The sequence below is a fragment of the Gorilla gorilla genome, chromosome 15, assembly GCF_029281585.2.
Source record: "Gorilla gorilla gorilla isolate KB3781 chromosome 15, NHGRI_mGorGor1-v2.1_pri, whole genome shotgun sequence".
NCBI classification, from domain to species: Eukaryota; Metazoa; Chordata; class Mammalia; order Primates; family Hominidae; genus Gorilla; species Gorilla gorilla.
Genome location: NC_073239.2, coordinates 24,053,405 through 24,073,167, shown reverse-complemented (window position 1 = coordinate 24,073,167; position 19,763 = coordinate 24,053,405). Strand labels below are relative to the sequence as shown.

At 38.9% G+C, this 19,763-nt stretch overlaps 1 protein-coding gene across 3 annotated transcripts in view; it reads left to right on the top strand.

Annotated features, from left to right (window-relative positions):
• The window catches only part of AKAP6 (A-kinase anchoring protein 6), a 624,256-nt gene that overhangs the window by 360,431 nt on the left and 244,062 nt on the right, over positions 1-19,763 (top strand). For all 3 annotated transcript variants that reach the window (XM_031001840.3, XM_031001839.3, XM_063697705.1), the window contains one exon: positions 9,037-9,159. In XM_031001840.3, the coding sequence (XP_030857700.3) occupies positions 9,037-9,159 (123 nt within the window). The remainder of the gene's footprint in view (positions 1-9,036; positions 9,160-19,763) is intronic.

Here is a 19,763-nt window from a genome sequence, read left to right as displayed (position 1 = left end):
AGAGCACAGAGTATAGGAAGAATGATCTAAAATAGGCTCTGATAGGAATGATTGAACTATGTGACAAGAGCTGGGGTTCTCAGAGAAGCTTGGAAAATAGGAGTGAACAACAGAGAATGTGACTGTCCTTTGTTTCCTCTCTATGGACTTTGTGGGAACAAATCTGGTTAGAGAGAGAATATAGCACAGTAGTCCAGAGCTTAGACCCTGGAACAAAACTATTTAATAACCACTTAATAGCTATATGACCTTAAATAAATGACATAACTTCTCTATGCCTTAGCCTCTTCATCTGTACAATGGGGAAATTTGACTATTCAATAACTTCACAAGTTATTAGAAGAATAGCTGGTAGATGTACCTAAATGTTAAATATTGTTAATTATAATACTAGATATGAAAAACCTACAATTAAACCATTAAACTATCATAATCCTAAATTCTAAGTTATGAGTATCTCAGGTGCTCATTTGAGACTTAAAGGCAGATAAAGATGATCTGATCTGCTTATCCAGTGTCTCTGGAGGATTGGGGGTGCTTGAAGCAAGGTCTCACCTAGAGGAAGTCTGCCAAGCTTTGGGGCAGTCATACTACCTGAATGAGAGGTCCCCAGCTTCATACCTGACAATGTTGGGAGCTTGTAAAGTGTTTGATCTTGTCTGTGCTTCAGTTTCCTCACTATAAAATGGAGAGTGCAGTAATATTGTATCATAGGGTTGTTGTAAGGATTATGTAAGTGCCTGGTGTGTAGTAAGTGCTCAATTAATGTTAACCTATTGTTTGTTCCAGTTTATTCCTATTTTTTCATTTGTACCTATTTTTATTAGACTTTGATGATATGCATTCCAATCTTGTTTTGCCCTTAGAATGACTGATAATTTCTTTTTATAAACCCATAGGGAGCAACTGAATTCAAAATCTCTAGATTTGTTAGATGAATCCCTTTCCCATCATAAGAGTTAGGAATCTTTCTGGGTTCTTCTTTTCCCAGTTGAAACCTCTATAAATAGTATTTGAAGAAATTGTGGATTCAGTGTAATATTCCTTCTACATGATGCTGAGTTCAGAATAGAACTTCCCACCTGGGTAGCTTTAGATAATACCATTCCATGCCATTTTGCTCTTTCTTTCCCACTGACAGTTTTTACCTTTATTCTGGAACAATTTTATCAGGAATATTTTTATATTCTAAAGCCTTCTCATTCAACCTTTAGAAAAGAAGCTAAATATTTCATTAGGCGTTTCAGTATTTGAGTTTTTTTGGTGGCATCACAGTCAACACTGACTGAAACCATTTTATTTTCTCTTCAATCTTTGTTCTAAAAGCATACACTATCTTTCCTCTTCTGTCAATTACTCATACTGTGTTGGATTTTCTAGGTAGGAGTGTGGGTATGTAAGTTAGGTAGTAGAGTTCAAAGCACAGCTTTTAACTCTCTAGCACTTTGTCTTGAGCCCCTGGGCCTTGGTGGCACATTAAGTATATAGTTAGTTGGTTGGGAAAGGTAAATTGCATTTGAGTGTTGTTATGCAAAAATCTAAATCTAGACATTTTATGTAGAAACTATGTGTATAAAGAATTATGCGCAAAAACAGAAGATTATATATGTTGGTAAATATGTATGTAAAAATCTCAATGCATAATTTTGCTTCTAAATAAAGTTCTAATTTTACTTTTCTAAATAAGGTTCTAATTTTACTTACCTTATTTAGAGCCTAAACAAACCTTTACTGTGGATAAGAGGATCATGATGTCCTTTAGCTCTTATTTTTTGGTAGCCCCATTGCTGATGTAAAGATAGGCTCCAAAGAATGTAGCCCGTTTGAAAAATTAAGTCAGATTATTCTGAAACTTGTGACAATTAGTAGAGAAACGTGATCCCCTCCAGATCCACTGGTCGGGTAGCTGGGTGGTGAAATTCTTGCTAACCTGCAGGTTCAGATGCTGCCCCCGTCATGCTGTCTCATTGACCATGTGAGGTGAAAGCCATGACTCTCTCTTCTAAATGCCCAGAGCATTTGCTGCCACCCCCTATATTGTGACTGTGTGGGGACTTTTTTTTTTTTTTTGAGACAGAGTCTGGCTCTGTCACCAAACTGGAGTGCAGTGGAGCAATCTTGGCTCACTGCAACCTCCGCCTCCCGGGTTCAAGTGATTCTCGTGCCTCAGCCTCCTAAGTAGCTGGGATTATAGGCACATGCCACCACGCCCAGCTGATTTTTGTATTTTTTCTTTTTTTTTAGTAGAGACAAGGTTTCACCATATTGGCCAGGATGGTCTCTATCTCCTGACCTTGTGATCTGCCCACCTCAGCCTCTCAAAGTACTGGGATTACAGGTGTGAGCCACTGTGCCTGGCCTGTGTGGGGACTTTTAAAATCCGTCTCATTGCCAGCACCTAGTACAGTGCTGTAGACTTAGTGAATAATAAAAAAATTTTGAGATAAAAGATCAAATTGGAACTTTTATTAATTAGGAATGATTTTTTTTAAATAATCATTGATCAAGCCCTTGTTTTACATCAGGCTTTAAACTATATTTTTCCTATTGTCCTCATGTAATCCCACGATGAATGTTACTGTCCCTATCTTACAGATGAAGAAACTAAGGTTCAGAGACATTAAGTCATTAGGTATAAACTAAATGAATCAAATTCAGTTTTGTCTGGCTGTAGCAACTGTTTTCTTAACATTAGCCACACTGGCTTATGATAAGCACTTTTTCCCCTTTTAATATACCCTCCCATGTGCCCCCAAATTAATCCTCATTTAGTTCTCTTCTGATTCCTGCAAGGGACATAGTCAAGCTGTTAAATCATCTGACTGTTCATGATTTCTTATGGTGCCAGTGAGGCTTTCTGGATTCAGGTACTGAGTTTGCCACCTTCTAGCTGTAGGATATTGGGCAGACTTCCTTACCTCTTGGGCCTCACTCTTCTCATCTGTAAAATGGGGATAACTATAGTACCTACCTCACAGGGCCATTATGAGACTTAAATGATCTACTTGTACAAAATACTTAAAACAGGTTCTGGCACATAGTGAGTACCATCTGAGGGTTATTTGTTTCAGCTAGAATTGTCCAGATGAGAGCATAATAGTTTAAAAGTTTCAACAGCAGAAGCTGACTTTTTTTTTTTTTTAATATAGTGAAATAGGCCAGGTGCAATGGCTCGTGCCTGTGATACCTTTGCTTTGGGAGGCCGAGGTGGAAGGAACACTTGAGGCCAGGAATTTGAGACCAGCCTGTGCAACATAGTGAGACCCCCATCTCTACAAAAATAAAAATAAAAAATTATCTGGGTGTGATGGTGTGCACCTGTAGTCCCAGCTACTCAGGTGGCTGAGGCAGGAGAATTCCTTGAGCTCAGGAGTTGGAGGCTGCAGTGATCTATGATCATGCCACTGCACTCTAGCCTTATCTCTAAAGAGACCCTGTCTCTAAAAAATAAATGAATAAATAAATAAATACATAAAATGTAATGAAAATAGTTCACGTTTTTGATACTCTTCAGCAAGTTTCTGTGTGGAGGCAGCTAACTTGATCTAGACTGAGTCAGACATCATGCCTAATTTCTCTGTCCACTAATAAATATGAATTACTCTGAGGATGAATACACACACATTCACATACACTTCCAAACAGCAAATACCAAAAGGAATTAACAGTTCAGGAGGGTGGCTCAACCGCCTTCTGAGAACTAAGGGCCATCTCCTCTGTGATTAAACTGAGTCAAGCCCATCTGTAATTGAGCACTGGTAGAATGGGCTCATTCAAGCATGTAACGCCCTTAAATTTTTCATTTAAATTTTCTGTGCCTTAGAAATGAACTTTACAGTAATCTTTGCTTTCTAAAAATAAATGTGTTTCTTGTTAAGCATTTAGTCTCATCACAAATTCCGTTTTAGGAAAAAAAACAACAGAAAATAGTGAACGAGAAGGGTAGGAGACTTAGGACTCAGCGAATTCTATCTCAGTGCCAAGACTTTAAAACTGGGAATAAATGCTACTTCTCCATGACCTGGGTCTGATAATTTGTCTGCAGGAACACTGTTTCTAGAGGGTGGCGTGGTACTGTGGGAGGAATAGACTTTGGAGTGAGATCCATGTTCAAATCCCAAGTCACTTACCTTCTCTGATCCTCAGTTTCCTCATCTGTAAAATGACCATAATCAACACCATCTCGAAGATTTGTGGTGACAACACAGCATTTACTTCCTGCTGTATACTTCCCATTTCCTCTTGTAGAGACGGAATTTTCCACTTTATTTTAGTCTATAATTATGTAATCCCATTTAAAAATCACCCTTCGACTTTCAGTTCCACAAGGCAGGGGTCATATCTTGTTTTCCACTATGTGGCTGTTCCCTGGCCCCATATACGGCACAAGGAAGTCCCTCCTTTTTATTCTAGCTCCATATGACAGCCTTGCCAGAGGGCAAAGGTAACCACCCAGATAGTTTATATTTAACCAAACAAGGCTTGTTGTAGAGGAGAAAGAGTTAGGAAAAGAAATAATGAGTATTCTTAACTTGTTGGGAGAGTGTAGCACTTTGCAAGATTTGACTGTAAGTGTTCACTGTGAAAATCATCTTCAAGTGTATTTTAGCCAGCCAAAGCCTCCAGCGAATTATTTTTCACAAACCAGTAAGTATACATTTGCATGTACTTTCACGGTGCTTCTTAGTCTTTAAAGAGATTGATGTTTTAGAAAGTTTAAAAGTAAGTTTTTACCCTCACGAAGGAACTTTCAAAATGCAAATGATTTGAAAGTAGGAGGTATGCTGACAACCACTGGTAGGAGGGCCAACCACTGTTCCATTTTCTTCCGAGTTTGATGACCAGGATTTCTTCTGGGGGTTGAATCCTGGCTTGGTGCCAAACAAGGGTCTACAGACTCTCAAAGCCTGTATAAAATAGGAGTATGACAAAGAAGGAAACAATCCATGAGAGTGGGCAGGAGGACAGGATCTTGTGGACTAGGTCACTCTCCATGTGCTCCTGGACAGCTTGTCAGGGAGGCAAAGAAAAGTAATGGAAGAAGAAGCAGAAAGGGACAATAAGGACACTGGTAGAAAATAACAGGAAGGACACTGAACAGATACAGCAGGAGGAGTTTGAACAATGAAGGCTAAAATGCAGCCTTTCAAAGGTTTGTAATTCAGCCTGTGGCAGAGAGTAGAACATGCATAAAATGTACTTTTCACGTAGTGCAGTGGTGGCATTGGGTTATATCATGAAGAAAATCTGATTTTTATAGTCCTCTGACTTTCCAGAGAAGTAAATTTGAATTCAGAATATTAGAAACACACATAGGTAGGCCAATAATAAGAATGAGAACAAACTTGGATACAGACAGAATTCCGATACAGATATAATAATTTCACAATATCCAGGAGAGTGTCCCAACTCTTTATTTATTGTAATCTTTTTTGACTATTAAAATTACTTGAATTCAGGGCTTAGACATGCTGTATGTTCTGCTGAAATTTTTGCCACAATGATATTTATCTTTGTATTTTCAGCAATATCTGGTAGTGTGCTTTTTCACACATAGAAGGCACTTAATAAATATTTGTTAAATGAAAAAATAAATGATCAATATTTGTTGCATTAGGATTTGATCTGTGTTTCAAAATACTTTTTAAATTTTCTTTCCATTTTCGTATGTCATCCTTATTTTCTTTCATTCACACCACAAAGATGCCAGCAGAACTTCTGAAAATGGGCATCAAGTATTTGTTGTGTGTGTCCAAATGTGAATACACCTGCACATCCACATGGTCTGTGCGTAGAGGGGCACTTTCTTGGTCTTTCTAAGCACATCTCTTGATAGGGGGAGAGTACCTAGTACACTGTCCACTATACACAGAAACCTGGTGATAGTACACAGATAGAGGGGGCTGAGTGAAGTGGAAAAATAGCATGTGATAAAGGTATCATGAATTGAATGGACCCCAATTTTGCTTTCTTTCATGATTTCTGTTTATATTCTTGAGGCTACACATAGAAGCAGGAAGGGAGGTGGAAAGCTAGATCTCCCTAAAGGGAAGGGGTGCTTAGCTTTTATTATAAGTTAGGAACACTGGGATATCTCAGGTTTCTATTGTGAGTGATGAAACTTTTTAGTATTGGCAAGAAAAGAGATAGGAAATGTACAACAAATAAAAAGTTGTGAGGGTGGGATATAACTCAGAAGAAACCCAGAGAGAATCCTTGAGAGGACTCCTGTTTCCCCTGTATCAGACAGCCTTGTTTTGCTATCTGGCTGGGATACACAGAGGTGCCATCCAGAAATGTTCACCCAGGACAAATGGGTTTTGTCTAATCTGCATCTCACAGATTTCAGCTAACTATGTAATCATGGTTCTGTTAGGAAACCTGACACATTGTTTAGTGCTTTTTGGCTAAGACTAACTTTTATGATGAAGCAACCATGCACTGACATACACACACAGGTTATTTTTGTTTGTTTTTGAAGGGGAGAAGATAGTGAATGGTTTTTTAACTAGTTACATTTCAAATAACGTCTTTCACTATTTATCTTCTTGGATTTAACCACTTGTTCCCTAAATAATATACTTTCTGACTTAATTTTCTCCCCAAACCAATTTATATGTACAGATATAACAACACAGTTCTAAATACAATAGTAAAAACTGTTTAATGCTGTAAGAAGTATAAAGTACTATTTTCATCTCCCATTTATAAACCATCTAAATTCTGCTTTTCTGACTAGCATCCACAGATGACAGACAATACTTCTGTAAGTCCATCTGGTCAGCAAAGGGTCTCTTAAGTTTTCACGAAAATTTTAATTATGAGAGTATGGAGAATTAGGACTGGATTTCTAACAGACTCTGCCCTTATTTCTGCTCACAGATTTACTGTACACATCTGAAGGGATCTATGGTAAACATCAAGTCAGATATGAACCTGTGAAATATTCTGAGCCCTAGGTAGTCTACCAGATAAAGGAGTTTAGGGAATAACAATTTGAACAGATGGGACACTCTACTGAGAAGATTGAGCTTGAGTAAGTGTAACTTCGATATTAAAAGAGCCAAGTATTTGGGAGGAGATGAAAAGCAAAGCAACTCTCAAATTTATGCAAATGCAGGAAAGGCAAAAGAACAGACAAACTGATACCCTGAAGATAGGAGAAGGGGCAAAATGAATGATCTTGCATGGATTCTTGGCATTTGGAAAGAGTTGCAATATGAGAAAATTAGAAAAAAAGGCTGAGTTTGGTAGATCACCAGAAAATTCACTTAGTAAGGGAATACATTGTATGAAATTTATGAAACCTTCTCTGTTGGAAATATTTTCACCTCACCTGGAAGAAAATCTTCCGAGTGATAACCAACAGAAACCTCAATGATGTTGTCGATCAGTTAGGGTTGGAGTCTAGGACTGGAGGAATGTTAAACTACCATATAGTTCCCAGCTCAGCCAATTACAATTGTGTAGGTCTCAGTTTGTGATTATGATGTCTCTAAGATGATATTTCTCATTAGTTTTATCAAATCTAACCAGTTGGGATAGATTTTCGAAAGAATGTAGATGAGAAATCTTGCATTTGTGAAATCTGGTTGTGATATGTATCCCTGGGTGTGACTCTCCTTGGAGACTTGGTACAATAGAGAGATTTTCAATAGGAAAAGCTTTTGGAAACATGTATGAATATGGGAAACCATATGATGTACCACTATGTGGGATGATAGACTGAGCTCTATCTAAACAGGTTGGCAACACACCAGAGCATGGCAGTATGGTATGATCTGACTCTATGGGACTCTGTGCCCACATCTCTGCTTTGTCCCCCTCTAATAAACTATTTGTGTTCCTGAGTGTTATTTGTTTTTTTACTTAACACTCTCCACAATTCCATTTTGTCTTTTTCTCATGATTTTTTTTGAGGTAATCTAATTGCTTGAATTAAAGGTTTATGAATCTTAAAATATTATCTAGGAAAAACCCTAATGGCAAAACCTAGCTTGTGAGAAACATTATAAAAAATATTTACTTTTACCTCTTTCCACTTCGGTGTCAGGACATCCTCAGTTAAGCATTAAAAATATTAATCAAGATTATTTGAAAGGCAGATCTGAAGAACGGGTTAAGTTTAATAGGGTAACGGCATCTCAACCCATTCCCAGTTATGTGTGGAAGCCTGCCCTTGCTCCTTATGACCTCCAGGTGGTGGTGTTTACCCAGACATGGAAAGCAGGAGCCCAGCCCCATTTCTTTCACTTAGGTTTGCAGTTGGGCTTTCATATTTTCAAAATATTTTCTGTTTCTACAGATGTATACTTTTAAATGGCCAATACAATTTTATAACCACTATTTGAAAAATTGCAAGATTATTGTGATTTGTGCTTCCTAGCCAAGAATATATCTTTATGTCTGTACATACCCGAAGTCAAGTATTTATGTTTGTTCATTGGTCCCACTTTCTACGCTTCCTTCATTTGTAGCACACAGGCTCAGACACAGACATTTGGGCTGTGGACAGAACTCGTCCAAGGACCTGTAAATACTTACGTAATTTTGAAATATATTTCTAGTTCAGCTATGGCAACTAAACTCCACAGGGTTCTGGGTGAAGAACAACATCTTTACAGGAATGCCAATCCCTGTAAAGGATTTGGCAATCCCCCAAAGCCAATGAGTGTTCCTAGCAGACCTGACCTGATTTTTTGGCAGGGGGATGCTTGTCAGACACCAGAAATGTTTTGATGTTTTGAGGTCACCCATACAGTGACGCCCCACAATCCAATCCAAATTCCCCAGAAAAGTGATTCTAGAGAAAAACTGAGAGGGAAGCACTGACAGTTTCTTTCCCATTTTGGTAAGACTTCAGGTCCAGGAATAGTGGAAATTCCATTACAGCAAAGATGAAACTAGGATAGGAGTGCGGTGGGATCGATTTGATCATGGATAAAATTTGGAACGTTTAATATTGGCTTTTTACAGAATAACCAACTAACATGCCTTTCTTGCCCCTTTTTTTCCCCTTTTCTTTCCTTTCACAAGGGGTTTGTAAACAAACTGGATGAATTCATTCAATGGTTAAACGAAGCCATGGAAACTACAGAGAATTGGACTCCCCCTAAAGCAGAGATGGATGACCTTAAACTGTATCTGGAGACACACTTGGTAGGCAAGATTGTGTTGTTCTTGCTGTCAATAATCAAAGGATTTTAATGTACTGCTTGTTTGTTTATGAGATATATCAATTTTATTTATCAAAGGTTACTATATGTCAATGAAACCAAATTTTAATGGGTCACAGAAGATGAAAATTTACAGGCATTTCAAGTAATACTATGAAACCTAAATCATCTCTGTTTCAAGCTACCCTTTCAAAGCTTTTCCTGGAAGGATAAGTAATTATTTAAAAATACGTTAGAAAATTGTATTAGACCCTTGTTCTCTAAAGCAGCAACTGAAGGTTTTCCCTTTCTTAAAAACAAATAAGTGAAAGAGATGATTTTGATGACCATTCTAAGCTTTCTAGAATTCTTGTAAAATTAATGAACCTCTCATTATCAAGAGGGTCTACATTATCTGTTCTACACTGAGTTATTTTAATAAAATATTTAAAATGATGATCTCCATCATTTTTGCTGCTATGTGGGTTTTTCAGCATGTAATTAATACAACTGTCATTACACTCATCCCTGTGCATAGAGAAAACCATGGAGGGGAAGTGGAAAACACTCAGATGAATTTGCTTCTGAATGTTAAAAGCAAGAATTATAGACTGGGGGACATTCGATGAACCTCGTGGGGTTTTTACTGAATGCTTCAAATGGCCGATATCAATTATGAAGGGGTGGAAACTAAGTAGTGGAGTGTGATAAAGCATGAAGAAAAAGCACGTGTCATAGGAAATGAAAATTCAAGCTGTAAGGATCTCATCTTTATTCCTTTCACTGATAGCATAAAATTGACAAAGGCAATGAACATGAATCCTTGGGTACCCAACTGTGGGGTTGATTTTCTGCCCCTCTTACACACTCAGAATTTGGATTGAATAAACATTATGTGGGAGTCCTACCTGTATGCGAGTTCACAGGGTTCCAGAACTGTTGTTCTCTATGATGTTAAGTGAGAGAGAGAAGGGAGAGATGGAGAGGGAGAAAAGAGGGGAAAGAGATAATGTTTCAGGTTTTGGTGTTTGTTTTTTGCAGCATGTTTATATAACAGAAAAACAGCTTTAAAATCCTGTTGCTGCATGCAAATAGCCTTGCAGATGATAAAGAATGACAAAACTGTGTGGTAGAGGATGAGTGTATTGCTTCCCTTTTTAGAGACCTGAGTCGATGGTGTGTAAAAACGCAAGTGACCCTAACCACCTCTCTTGTACATGGGTTTTTATATACTGTCCTTAGTACTCACTTCCCTGTTGAGTAGAGTTTCAACTCTTTTAAAAGAGGGCATTTCATAATAGCAAGATAAAGATATTCAGTGCTTTATAATGTAAATTGTATTAATTAGAATGTCAACTTTTCACTGGCATTGTTCTGACAGAAATTCTAATCTGTGTTTAAACAGGAGTATATGAACTTTATTTCACATTAAGTGTGCTGTCTTACTTTCTCTTGACTTAATATTTTATGGAAAACACACATTTAGTTTTTGAGGTCCCAGAGGGCACAAGGGCATTAAGAGCGCTTTAACTCTAGACTATTTATTGAAAGCCAGGCTAGGAGAGTATGGACCCAAGGTCCCATTTTCCCCTTTGGAGATTGAATGATATGGCCCCTTTGTAACCAATGAGCACTCTCTTTTTCAAATACAGTATTACAGGCTTTCTTACTTGGCATCCTTATGTTAGCCTCTACTTCCTTCTAGCCCAATGCAGTTCACTAGCGCTTTTGGTGACGATGGAATATTCTATATTGCCCTCTCCTATGTGGGGGCCACTAACTGCATGTGTCTTTTGTGCATTTGAAATGTGGCTAATGCAACTGAAGAAATGAGTTTTTAATTTTACTTGACATATTTAAATTTAAATTGCCACATGTGGCTAGTGACTTCTGTATTCTGTCTAGCCTTACAAATTGCAGAGCTTTTTATAGGTGACCATAACGAACTGCAATATCTGTACGTGCCTCGTAATGACATTTTCATCCCAAAATGTGGAAGTTATTCTCCAGTTTGCTGTGGGCCACCAGTATAAAGATCCACAGCAAAGAATCCTTCTTAAGATATTTATTTCTTAAAGAATAGTCTTGTTTCTGCCTAATGATCAACATTTTCTTAGATGAGTTTTCTCTACTATCCCATGTCTGATTATATTGATTGGAATAGAGATATCATAGAACATCTTCTTTATTTCTACTTTGCAAATAGTGAGGGACTTTGATCTCCAGACCTGTTGACTGGATGTTAAATTACAGTCTCCAATTTGACTTTCAAAATAATGAATAATAATGTCAACAGTTACTGAAGACCTAATGTGTGTGTATTGCCACTGAATGATATTCTTAAAGCGCAATCAAGAGCTACTGTTACACTGAAGGCTGTGTCTGTTACTTTAGATACAGCCCGTGGCTCAAACATCTTTCAATCAAATTCTTAGTTTTCCTGTTTCCATATGAGTCTATTTTGTCCTCCTGATCAATATTGTCATTTTTATTGTATTTCTTTACTGTGATGCTGAATTAATGATAAGTTATTCTTCTCAACCTTCCCATAAAAGAAAATGTATGAATAATCCTAGAGATTTGTATTCTTTAGTTAACCCTGCATAAGTCATTATTGTTTTTTAATGAGGGGGCAAGTGGTATTTGCAAGATTATCCAGTAGTAGAGGTAGCTACAGAAGTTTCTTTAAACATCTCTCTAGATTCTATATTTGACATTAAATCAACAGATGTGCAAGCCTCTAGGGTCTGAGTCTTCCCTGGTTTATTAATGTGTTAGACTAGCTGGCACCCTCCAATATTTATTATAAAGAAAAATATAAAAATCATACTCAAAGTTGTATGTTCATACTTTGATACTTAATTCAATTATTTTCCATGATGGTACCAAGGGTTTTCACCAACACAAATCAATTAAAGCTTTATAATACCTTTATAAGAGATATGGAGGAGCTTTATTTTAACTGTAAGAAACACTGTGAAATTGCAATGATACATCAATGATTTTCCCTGATAATTAATCATCTGCTTGCAACCTGGCTGCTCCTTTCAAAAATACAATTCCCACCTGCCTAGAAAATGACATTTTCAGGAAAATGTCGTTCTGGAAAGGTATTTTGCAAGTGTTGAACATTCCCTCTTCTTTGAAAACCACTTTAAGATAGAATTGTATAGGTATGTTCTTGGACAGACTTCTTTCTCTCTCTCCCTTCTCTCACCTCTGTCTTCTTCCTACACTTAAAAAAACAGCTTTACTGAGGTATATTTAACACATAATAAATTGCACATTTTTTCCCTTTAGTCACACTCTTTATTTTATTTTATTATTGTTATACTTTAAGTTTTAGGGTACATGTGCACAATGTTCAGGTTAGTTACATATGTATACATGTGCCATGCTGGCATGCTGCACCCATTAGCTCGTCGTTTAGCATTAGGTATATCTCCTAATGCTATCCCTCCCCCCTCCCCCCACCCCACAACAGTCCCCAGTGTGTGATGTTCCCCTTCCTGTGTCCATGTGTTCTCATTGTTCAATTCCCGCCTATGAGTGAGAACATGTGGTGTTCGGTTTTTTGTCCTTGCGATAGTTTGCTGAGAATGATGATTTCAAATTTCATCCATGTCCCTGCAAAGGACATGAACTCATCATTTTTTATGGCTGCATAGTATTCCATGGTGTATATGTGCCACATTTTCTTAATCCAGTCTATCATTGTTGGACATTTGGGTTGGTTCCAAGTCTTTGCTATTGTGAATAGTGCCACAATAAACATACGTGTGCATGTGTCTTTATAGTAGCATGATTTAAAGTCCTTTGGGTATATACCCAGTAATGGGATGGCTAGGTCAAGTGGTATTTCTAGTTCTAGATCCCTAAGGAATGGCCACACTGACTTCCACAATGGTTGAACTGGTTTACAGTCCCACCAACAGTGTAAAAGTGTTCCTATTTCTCCACATCCTCTCCAGCACCTGTTGTTTCCTGACTATTTCTGCCTTCATTTCGTTATGTACCCAGTAGTCATTCAGGAGCAGGTTGTTCAGTTTCCATGTAGTTGAGCAGTTTTGAGTGAGTTTCTTAATCCTGAGTTCTAGTTTGATTGTACTATGGTCTGAGAGACAGTTTGTTACAATTTCTGTTCTTTTACATTTGCTGAGGAGAGCTTTACTTCCAACTATGTGGTCAGTTTTGGAGTAGGTGTGGTGTGGTGCTGAAAAAAATGTATATTCTGTTGATTTGGGATGGAGAGTTCTGTAGATGTCTATTAGGTCCGCTTGGTGCAGAGCTGAGTTCAATTCCTGGGTATCCTTGTTAACTTTCTGTCTCGTTGATCTGTCTAATGTTGACAGTGGGTTGTTAAAGTCTCCCATTATTATTGTGTGGGAGTCTAAGTCTCTTTGTAGGTCACTCAGGACTTGCTTTATGAATCTGGGTGCTCCTGTATTGGGTGCATATATATTTAGGATAGTTAGCTCTTCTTGTTGAATTGGGCCCTTTACCATTACGTAATGGCCTTCTTTGTGTCTTTTGATCTTTGTTGGTTTAAAGTCTGTTTTATCAGAGACTAGGATTGCAACCCCTGCCTTTTTTTGTTTTCCATTTGCTTGGTAGATCTTCCTCCATCCTTTTATTTTGAGCCTATGTGTGTCTCTGCACGTGAGATGGGTTTCCTGAATACAGCACACTGATGGGTCTTGACACTTTATCCAATTTGCCAGTCTGTGTCTTTTAATTGGAGCGTTTAGTCCATTTACATTTAAAGTTAATATTGTTATGTGTGAATTTGATCCTGTCATTATGATGTTAGCTGGTTATTTTGCTCGTTAGTTGATGCAGTTACTTCCTAGCCTCGATGGTCTTTACAATTTGGCATGATTTTGCAGTGGCTGGTACTGGTTGTTCCTTTCCATGTTTAGTGCTTCCTTCAGGAGCTCTTTTAGGGCAGGCCTGGTGGTGACAAAATCTCTCAGCATTTGCTTGTGTGTAAAGTATTTTATTTTTCCTTCACTTATGAAGCTTAGTTTGGCTGGATATGAAATTCTGAGTTGAAAATTCTTTTCTTTAAGATGTTGAATATTGGCTCCCACTCTCTTCTGGCTTGTAGAGTTTCTGCTGAGAGATCTGCTGTTAGTCTGATGGGCTTCCCTTTGTGGGTAACCCGACCTTTCTCTCTGGCTGCCCTTAACATTTTGTCCTTCATTTCAACTTTGGTGAATCTGACAATTATGTGTCTTGGAGTTGCTCTTCTCGAGGAGTATCTTTGTGGCATCCTCTGTATTTCCTGAATGTTGGCCTGCCTTGCTAGATTGGGGAAGTTCTCCAGGATAATATCCTGCAGAGTGTTTTCCAACTTGGTTCCATTCTCCCCGTCACTTTCAGGTACACCAATCAGACGTAGATTTGGTCTTTTCACATAGTCCCATATTTCTTGGAGGCTTTGTTCATTTCTTTTTATTCTTTTTTCTCTAAACTTCCCTTCTTGCTTCATTTCATTCATTTCTTCTTCCATCGCTGATACCCTTTCTTCCAGTTGATTGCATCGGCTCCTGAGGCTTCTGCATTCTTCATGTAGTTCTCGAGCCTTGGCTTTCAGCTCCATCAGCTCCTTTAAGCACTTCTCTGTATTGGTTATTCTAGTTACACATTCATCTAAATTTTTTTCAAAGTTTTTAACTTCTTTGCCTTTGGTTTGAATTTCCTCCTGTAGCTCGGAGTAGTTTGATCATCTGAAGCCTTCTTCTCTCAACTTGTCAAAGTCGTTCTCCGTCCAGCTTTATTCTGTTGCTGGTGAAGAACTGCATTCCTTTGGAGGAGGAGAGGCGCTCTGCTTTTTAGAGTTTCCAGTTTTTCTGCTCTGTTTTTTCCCCATCTTTGTGGTTTTATCTACTTTTGGTCTTTGATGATGGTGATGTACAGATGGGTTTTTGGTGTAGGTGTCCTTTCTGTTTGTTAGTTTTCCTTCTAATAGACAGGACCCTCAGCTGCAGGTCTGTTGGAGTTTGCTAGAGGTCCACTCCAGACCCTGTTTGCCTGGGTATCAGCAGCGGTGTCTGCAGAACAGCGGATTTTCGTGAACCGTGAATGCTGCTGTGTGATAGTTCCTCTGGAAGTTTTGTCTCAGAGGAGTACCCGGCCGTGTGAGGTGTCAGTCTGCCCCTACTGGGGGGTGCCTCCCAGTTAGGCTGCTTAGGGGTCAGGGGTCAGGGACCCATTTGAGGAGGCAGTCTGCCCGTTCTCAGATCTCCACCACTGCTCCCTTCAAAGCTGTCAGACAGGGACATTGAAGTCTGCAGCGGTTACTGCTGTCTTTTTGTTTGTCTGTGCCCTGCCCCCAGAGGTGGAGCCTACAGAGGCAGGCAGGCCTTCTTGAGCTGTGATAGGCTCCACCCAGTTCGAGCTTCCCAGCTGCTTTGTTTACCTAAGCAAGCCTGGGCAATGGCAGGCGCCCCTCCCCCAGCCTCGCTGCTGCCTTGCAGTTTGATCTCAGACTGCTGTGCTAGAAATCAGTGAGACTCCATGGGCATAGGACCCTCTGAGCCATGTGCGGGATATAATCTCCTGGTGCGCCGTTTTTTAAGCCTGTCGGAAAAAGCGCAGTATTAGGGTGGGAGTGACCCGATTTTCCAGGTGCCATCTGTCACCCCTTTCTTTGACTAGGAAAGGGAACTCCCTGACCCCTCGTGATTCCCAGGGGAGGCAATGCCTCGCCCTGCTTTGGCTCATGCACGGTGCGCTGCACCCACTGTCCTGCCCCCACTGTCTGGCACTCCCTAGTGAGATGAACCCGGTACCTCAGATGGAAATACAGAAATCACCCATCTTCTGCGTCGCTCACGCTGGGAGCTGTAGACTGGAGCTGTTCCTATTCGGCCATCTTGGCTGCTACCCAAATTGCACATTTTAAAGTATAGTGGTCCCTCTTATTCAAGGTGGATATGTTCCAAGCCCCACCGTGGGTGCCTAAAACCTCATATAGCACCACACCTCATGTATACCATGTCTTTGATCTGATAACCTGGATGATTACTAAGTGACTAATGAGCAGGTAGCATATACAGCATAGAGATGCTGGCCAGAGGGATGATTCATGCCCCAGGTGGGACACAGCAGGATGGTGCAAGACTTCACCACACAACTCAGAATGGCGTGCAATTTAAAACTTATGAATTTTTTATGTCTGGAGCTTTGCATTTATATTTTCAGACCATGGTTAACCACAGGTAACTGAAACTGAAGATGCAAAACCATGCATAAAGGGGACTATTGTATACAATTTTATGAGTTTTGACAATCTGACAAATATATACACCCATGAAACAATCACTGCAATTAAGATAGTGAACATACTTATCACCCAAAAGGTTCTTCATGACACGTTGTAATTCTTCCCTCCTACCCCTCCCTGGCCTCTACTCCATCCCTAAGCAATCCTTGATCTGCTTTATGACACTATTAGGTTAGTTTGCATTTCCTAGGATTTTATGTAAATTGAATAAAACAATATGTATTTTTTTCGGTCTGTCTTCTTACATTCAGCGTACTTATTTTGGGATATGTTATGTTGTTTCAGGTATCAATTATTAATTCCCTTGTATTGCTGAGAAGTAGTCTATTGTATGGATATACCACAATTTGTTCTATCCATTCACCTGTTGATGGACATTTAAGCCATTTTCCCCACCACCTTTTTTATTGCCTCAAGAAACAGAGTTACTAAAAGCTATATTTGAGTAGAAGCATAATAAATAGAAGCATAGTGAATAACTGTCATAAATAGTTCTTGGGTAACTAGTTTTTTTTCCCCCTTTAAGAGATTTTATAGTATCTTTAGAATTAAGAGTAAAGCAGCAGAGCAGGTCAGCACTTTCCCCCTCTAGAGATTTTATTTCATATCCATTTGCTCCTGAAATGGTAACTCTGATTTCCCAAGTTGTTATGCATACCTAATTCATCAAATGTAATCATTCACAAGGAGACAAACCAGTGCTTCTTTTATCTGCAGCCAATCAGTATATTCAGTAAGAATAAGTGAAGTCAAACCGATACCAGACAGCTGTGCAAGATGTAGGAAAAACAATCAACCACAAGAGCCTGGCTTAAACTTAGGAAGTATAGTTGCATAGATAGCACCATGTTATTCTGGACACACATTAACCAACCACATAGAAATAGCCTTGGAGAAACAAGGTTCTTAATTCAATTTGATAAATGAGGAATGTGGGGGAAAATGGTGACTACGAACTATACATGTGTGTGTGTGTGTGTGTGTATAACACAACTGTAAGTGTGAGTGGTTATTTAGGTGCTAGGAATACATGATGAATGAACTTGGTTTCTTTCTTTAAGGGATTTTCAGTCTAAGAGAGGTAACGATAGATTATATGTAGTCATCTATAGACCCATAAATGACTAACAATTTTAATCAGTAAACTTCTTGTAGGATAAGCGAAGTATTCTTAGGAGTACAGAGAAAAATTTTATTGGTTCTTTCTGGGGGTAGGGAACCTTCAAAGAGGTAATTTGATATAGACCTCAAAGGCCGTATGTAATTTTGTTAGGGAAGGGAGGATAGGAGATGGGAGGAAAATTTAGAAGCTTGGTAAGAGAGGTATGGTGAGCCATGTGGTGTAGCTGAGACTAGGTTGGAGTCTCACAGGTTGGGGCTGGGTGGTAAAGGAGTTTGAATGTCTTTTTAATGGATTAAACTTTCCTCTGGGGGCAATGGGGACTCATTGAAGGTCCAGGTTTGTTTTAAAACAGGAGAACGACGTGAAATCAACCATAAATTTGATGGGGGTAGGGTCAGCCTGCATAGATTAACTGGATGAGGTTCGTGGCTTAGGTGAGAGAATAACTCTGTGCATGAAAGAAAATGGATTTGGGTATAGTATTTGAAGGATATGCTGGTACAGGCAAGCTTTTATCAGTTTTATGAATTGTGTTTAAATTAAAAAATTAAAGAAAGGGAGTAAAAGGTTAAAGTCAACAGTAAGTCCCCTTTTTACTCATGTTCCCATTGATTCTCCTCCCTCGAGGCAACCAATGTTCCTTGTTTCATTATATCATTTCTGATTTATTTCAGGTATTTAGAAACAGGCTGGCCGTGGTGGCTAATGCCTATAATCCTAGCAATTTGGGAGGTGGAGGCGGGGAGATCACTTGAGGCCAGGAGTTTGAGACCAACCTGGCCAATATGGTGAAACCTCGTCTCTACAAAAACACAAAAATTAGCTGGGTGTGGTGGCGCGTGTCTGTAGTCCCTGCTACTCAGGAGGCTGAGGCATGAGAATTTCTTGAACCCGGAAGGCAGAGGTTGCAGAGGTTGAGCTGAGATTGCGTCACTGCACTCCAGCCTGGGCGACTGAGGGAGACTGTCTCAAAAAACACAAAGAAATATATCTATGTACTTAACTTTGTTCCTGTAGTTTCTATTAGTAATAATTCAAAGTCAATAAATATAGAATGACTTCATCCTTTTGGATGGCTGCATAGTATTCTACTTACAAATATGCCATAATTTACATAACCAGTTATTTGTGATGGAAATTTAGGTTGTTTACAGTCTTTTTCTATGACAAATGATGCTTTAGTGAATATCCTTGGAAATTTATCATGTTGGATACTATAAGTATATCCTTAGAACAAATACCTTTCATATGAAATTTCTAGGTCAAGGTTAAGCATATTTAAATTTGTAATGTATTACCAAACTGTCCTTGATAGAGATTTTACCAGTTTATACTCAACAATGCATGAGAGTGCCTATTTCTGCGTATTCTTGCTATCAGAGTATGTTATTACATTTGTTGAACTTTGTCCCTCTGATAGTTACAGATGGCATCTTACTGTAGTTTAGTTTGTATCTCTTGTCTTTTAAGTGGCATTGAATATCTCTCCATGTTTTTAGGAGTCATCTGTATTTCCTTTTTGAGAACTATTTTTAAAATTCTTAGCCTGTTTTTCTGTTGGTCATTGTTTTTTTGCTTCAGGATTCATAGGGGCTTTCTATATATTAAGGAAATTAGTCTCTTCTCTGTGAGTAGGAAATTTTTAAAAAGTATTCTGGGGTTCTGTTCTAAAAGCATATGGATATCTCAACAGTTTGAGGAATCAAAGGTTAGGCAGACATGGAGGGCTAGGCTGATAAGCATGTAACAGGTTTCTACTGGGGGGCAAAAGCACGTTTGGATTCCAATTCTGGAAAGACCAGTGTGTTCTAGGGAGTTTGCTTACTTAGACTAGGAAGGAACAAGCTTAAGATCAGGGTAGTTGCAATCAAATGAGTGGGTTAAAGAATGTTGGAGTAATGAGAGAAATGGTGGATCAGGGCTAGGTGGGGGTAGTTAAGAACAGAGAAGAGGGAATAGATTCAAGAAAGAGGAACAGATTAGAGAGACATGTCAGCCGTTCTCTTTTTGAGGCTCACTCTTTTCTAGTCAGAAATCTCATGACCAACATGTTTTGTCTGTCCTAGTTTCCCCTAAGGCTATAGCACAGGACAGCCCACTGCTCTACAGCTGGGCAAGACTTGAGTGTAGTGAAAGATGCAGAAATTGCTGAGAGCTTCTCTATCTGTATATGGAGCAGGACCAAGACCCTAGGACG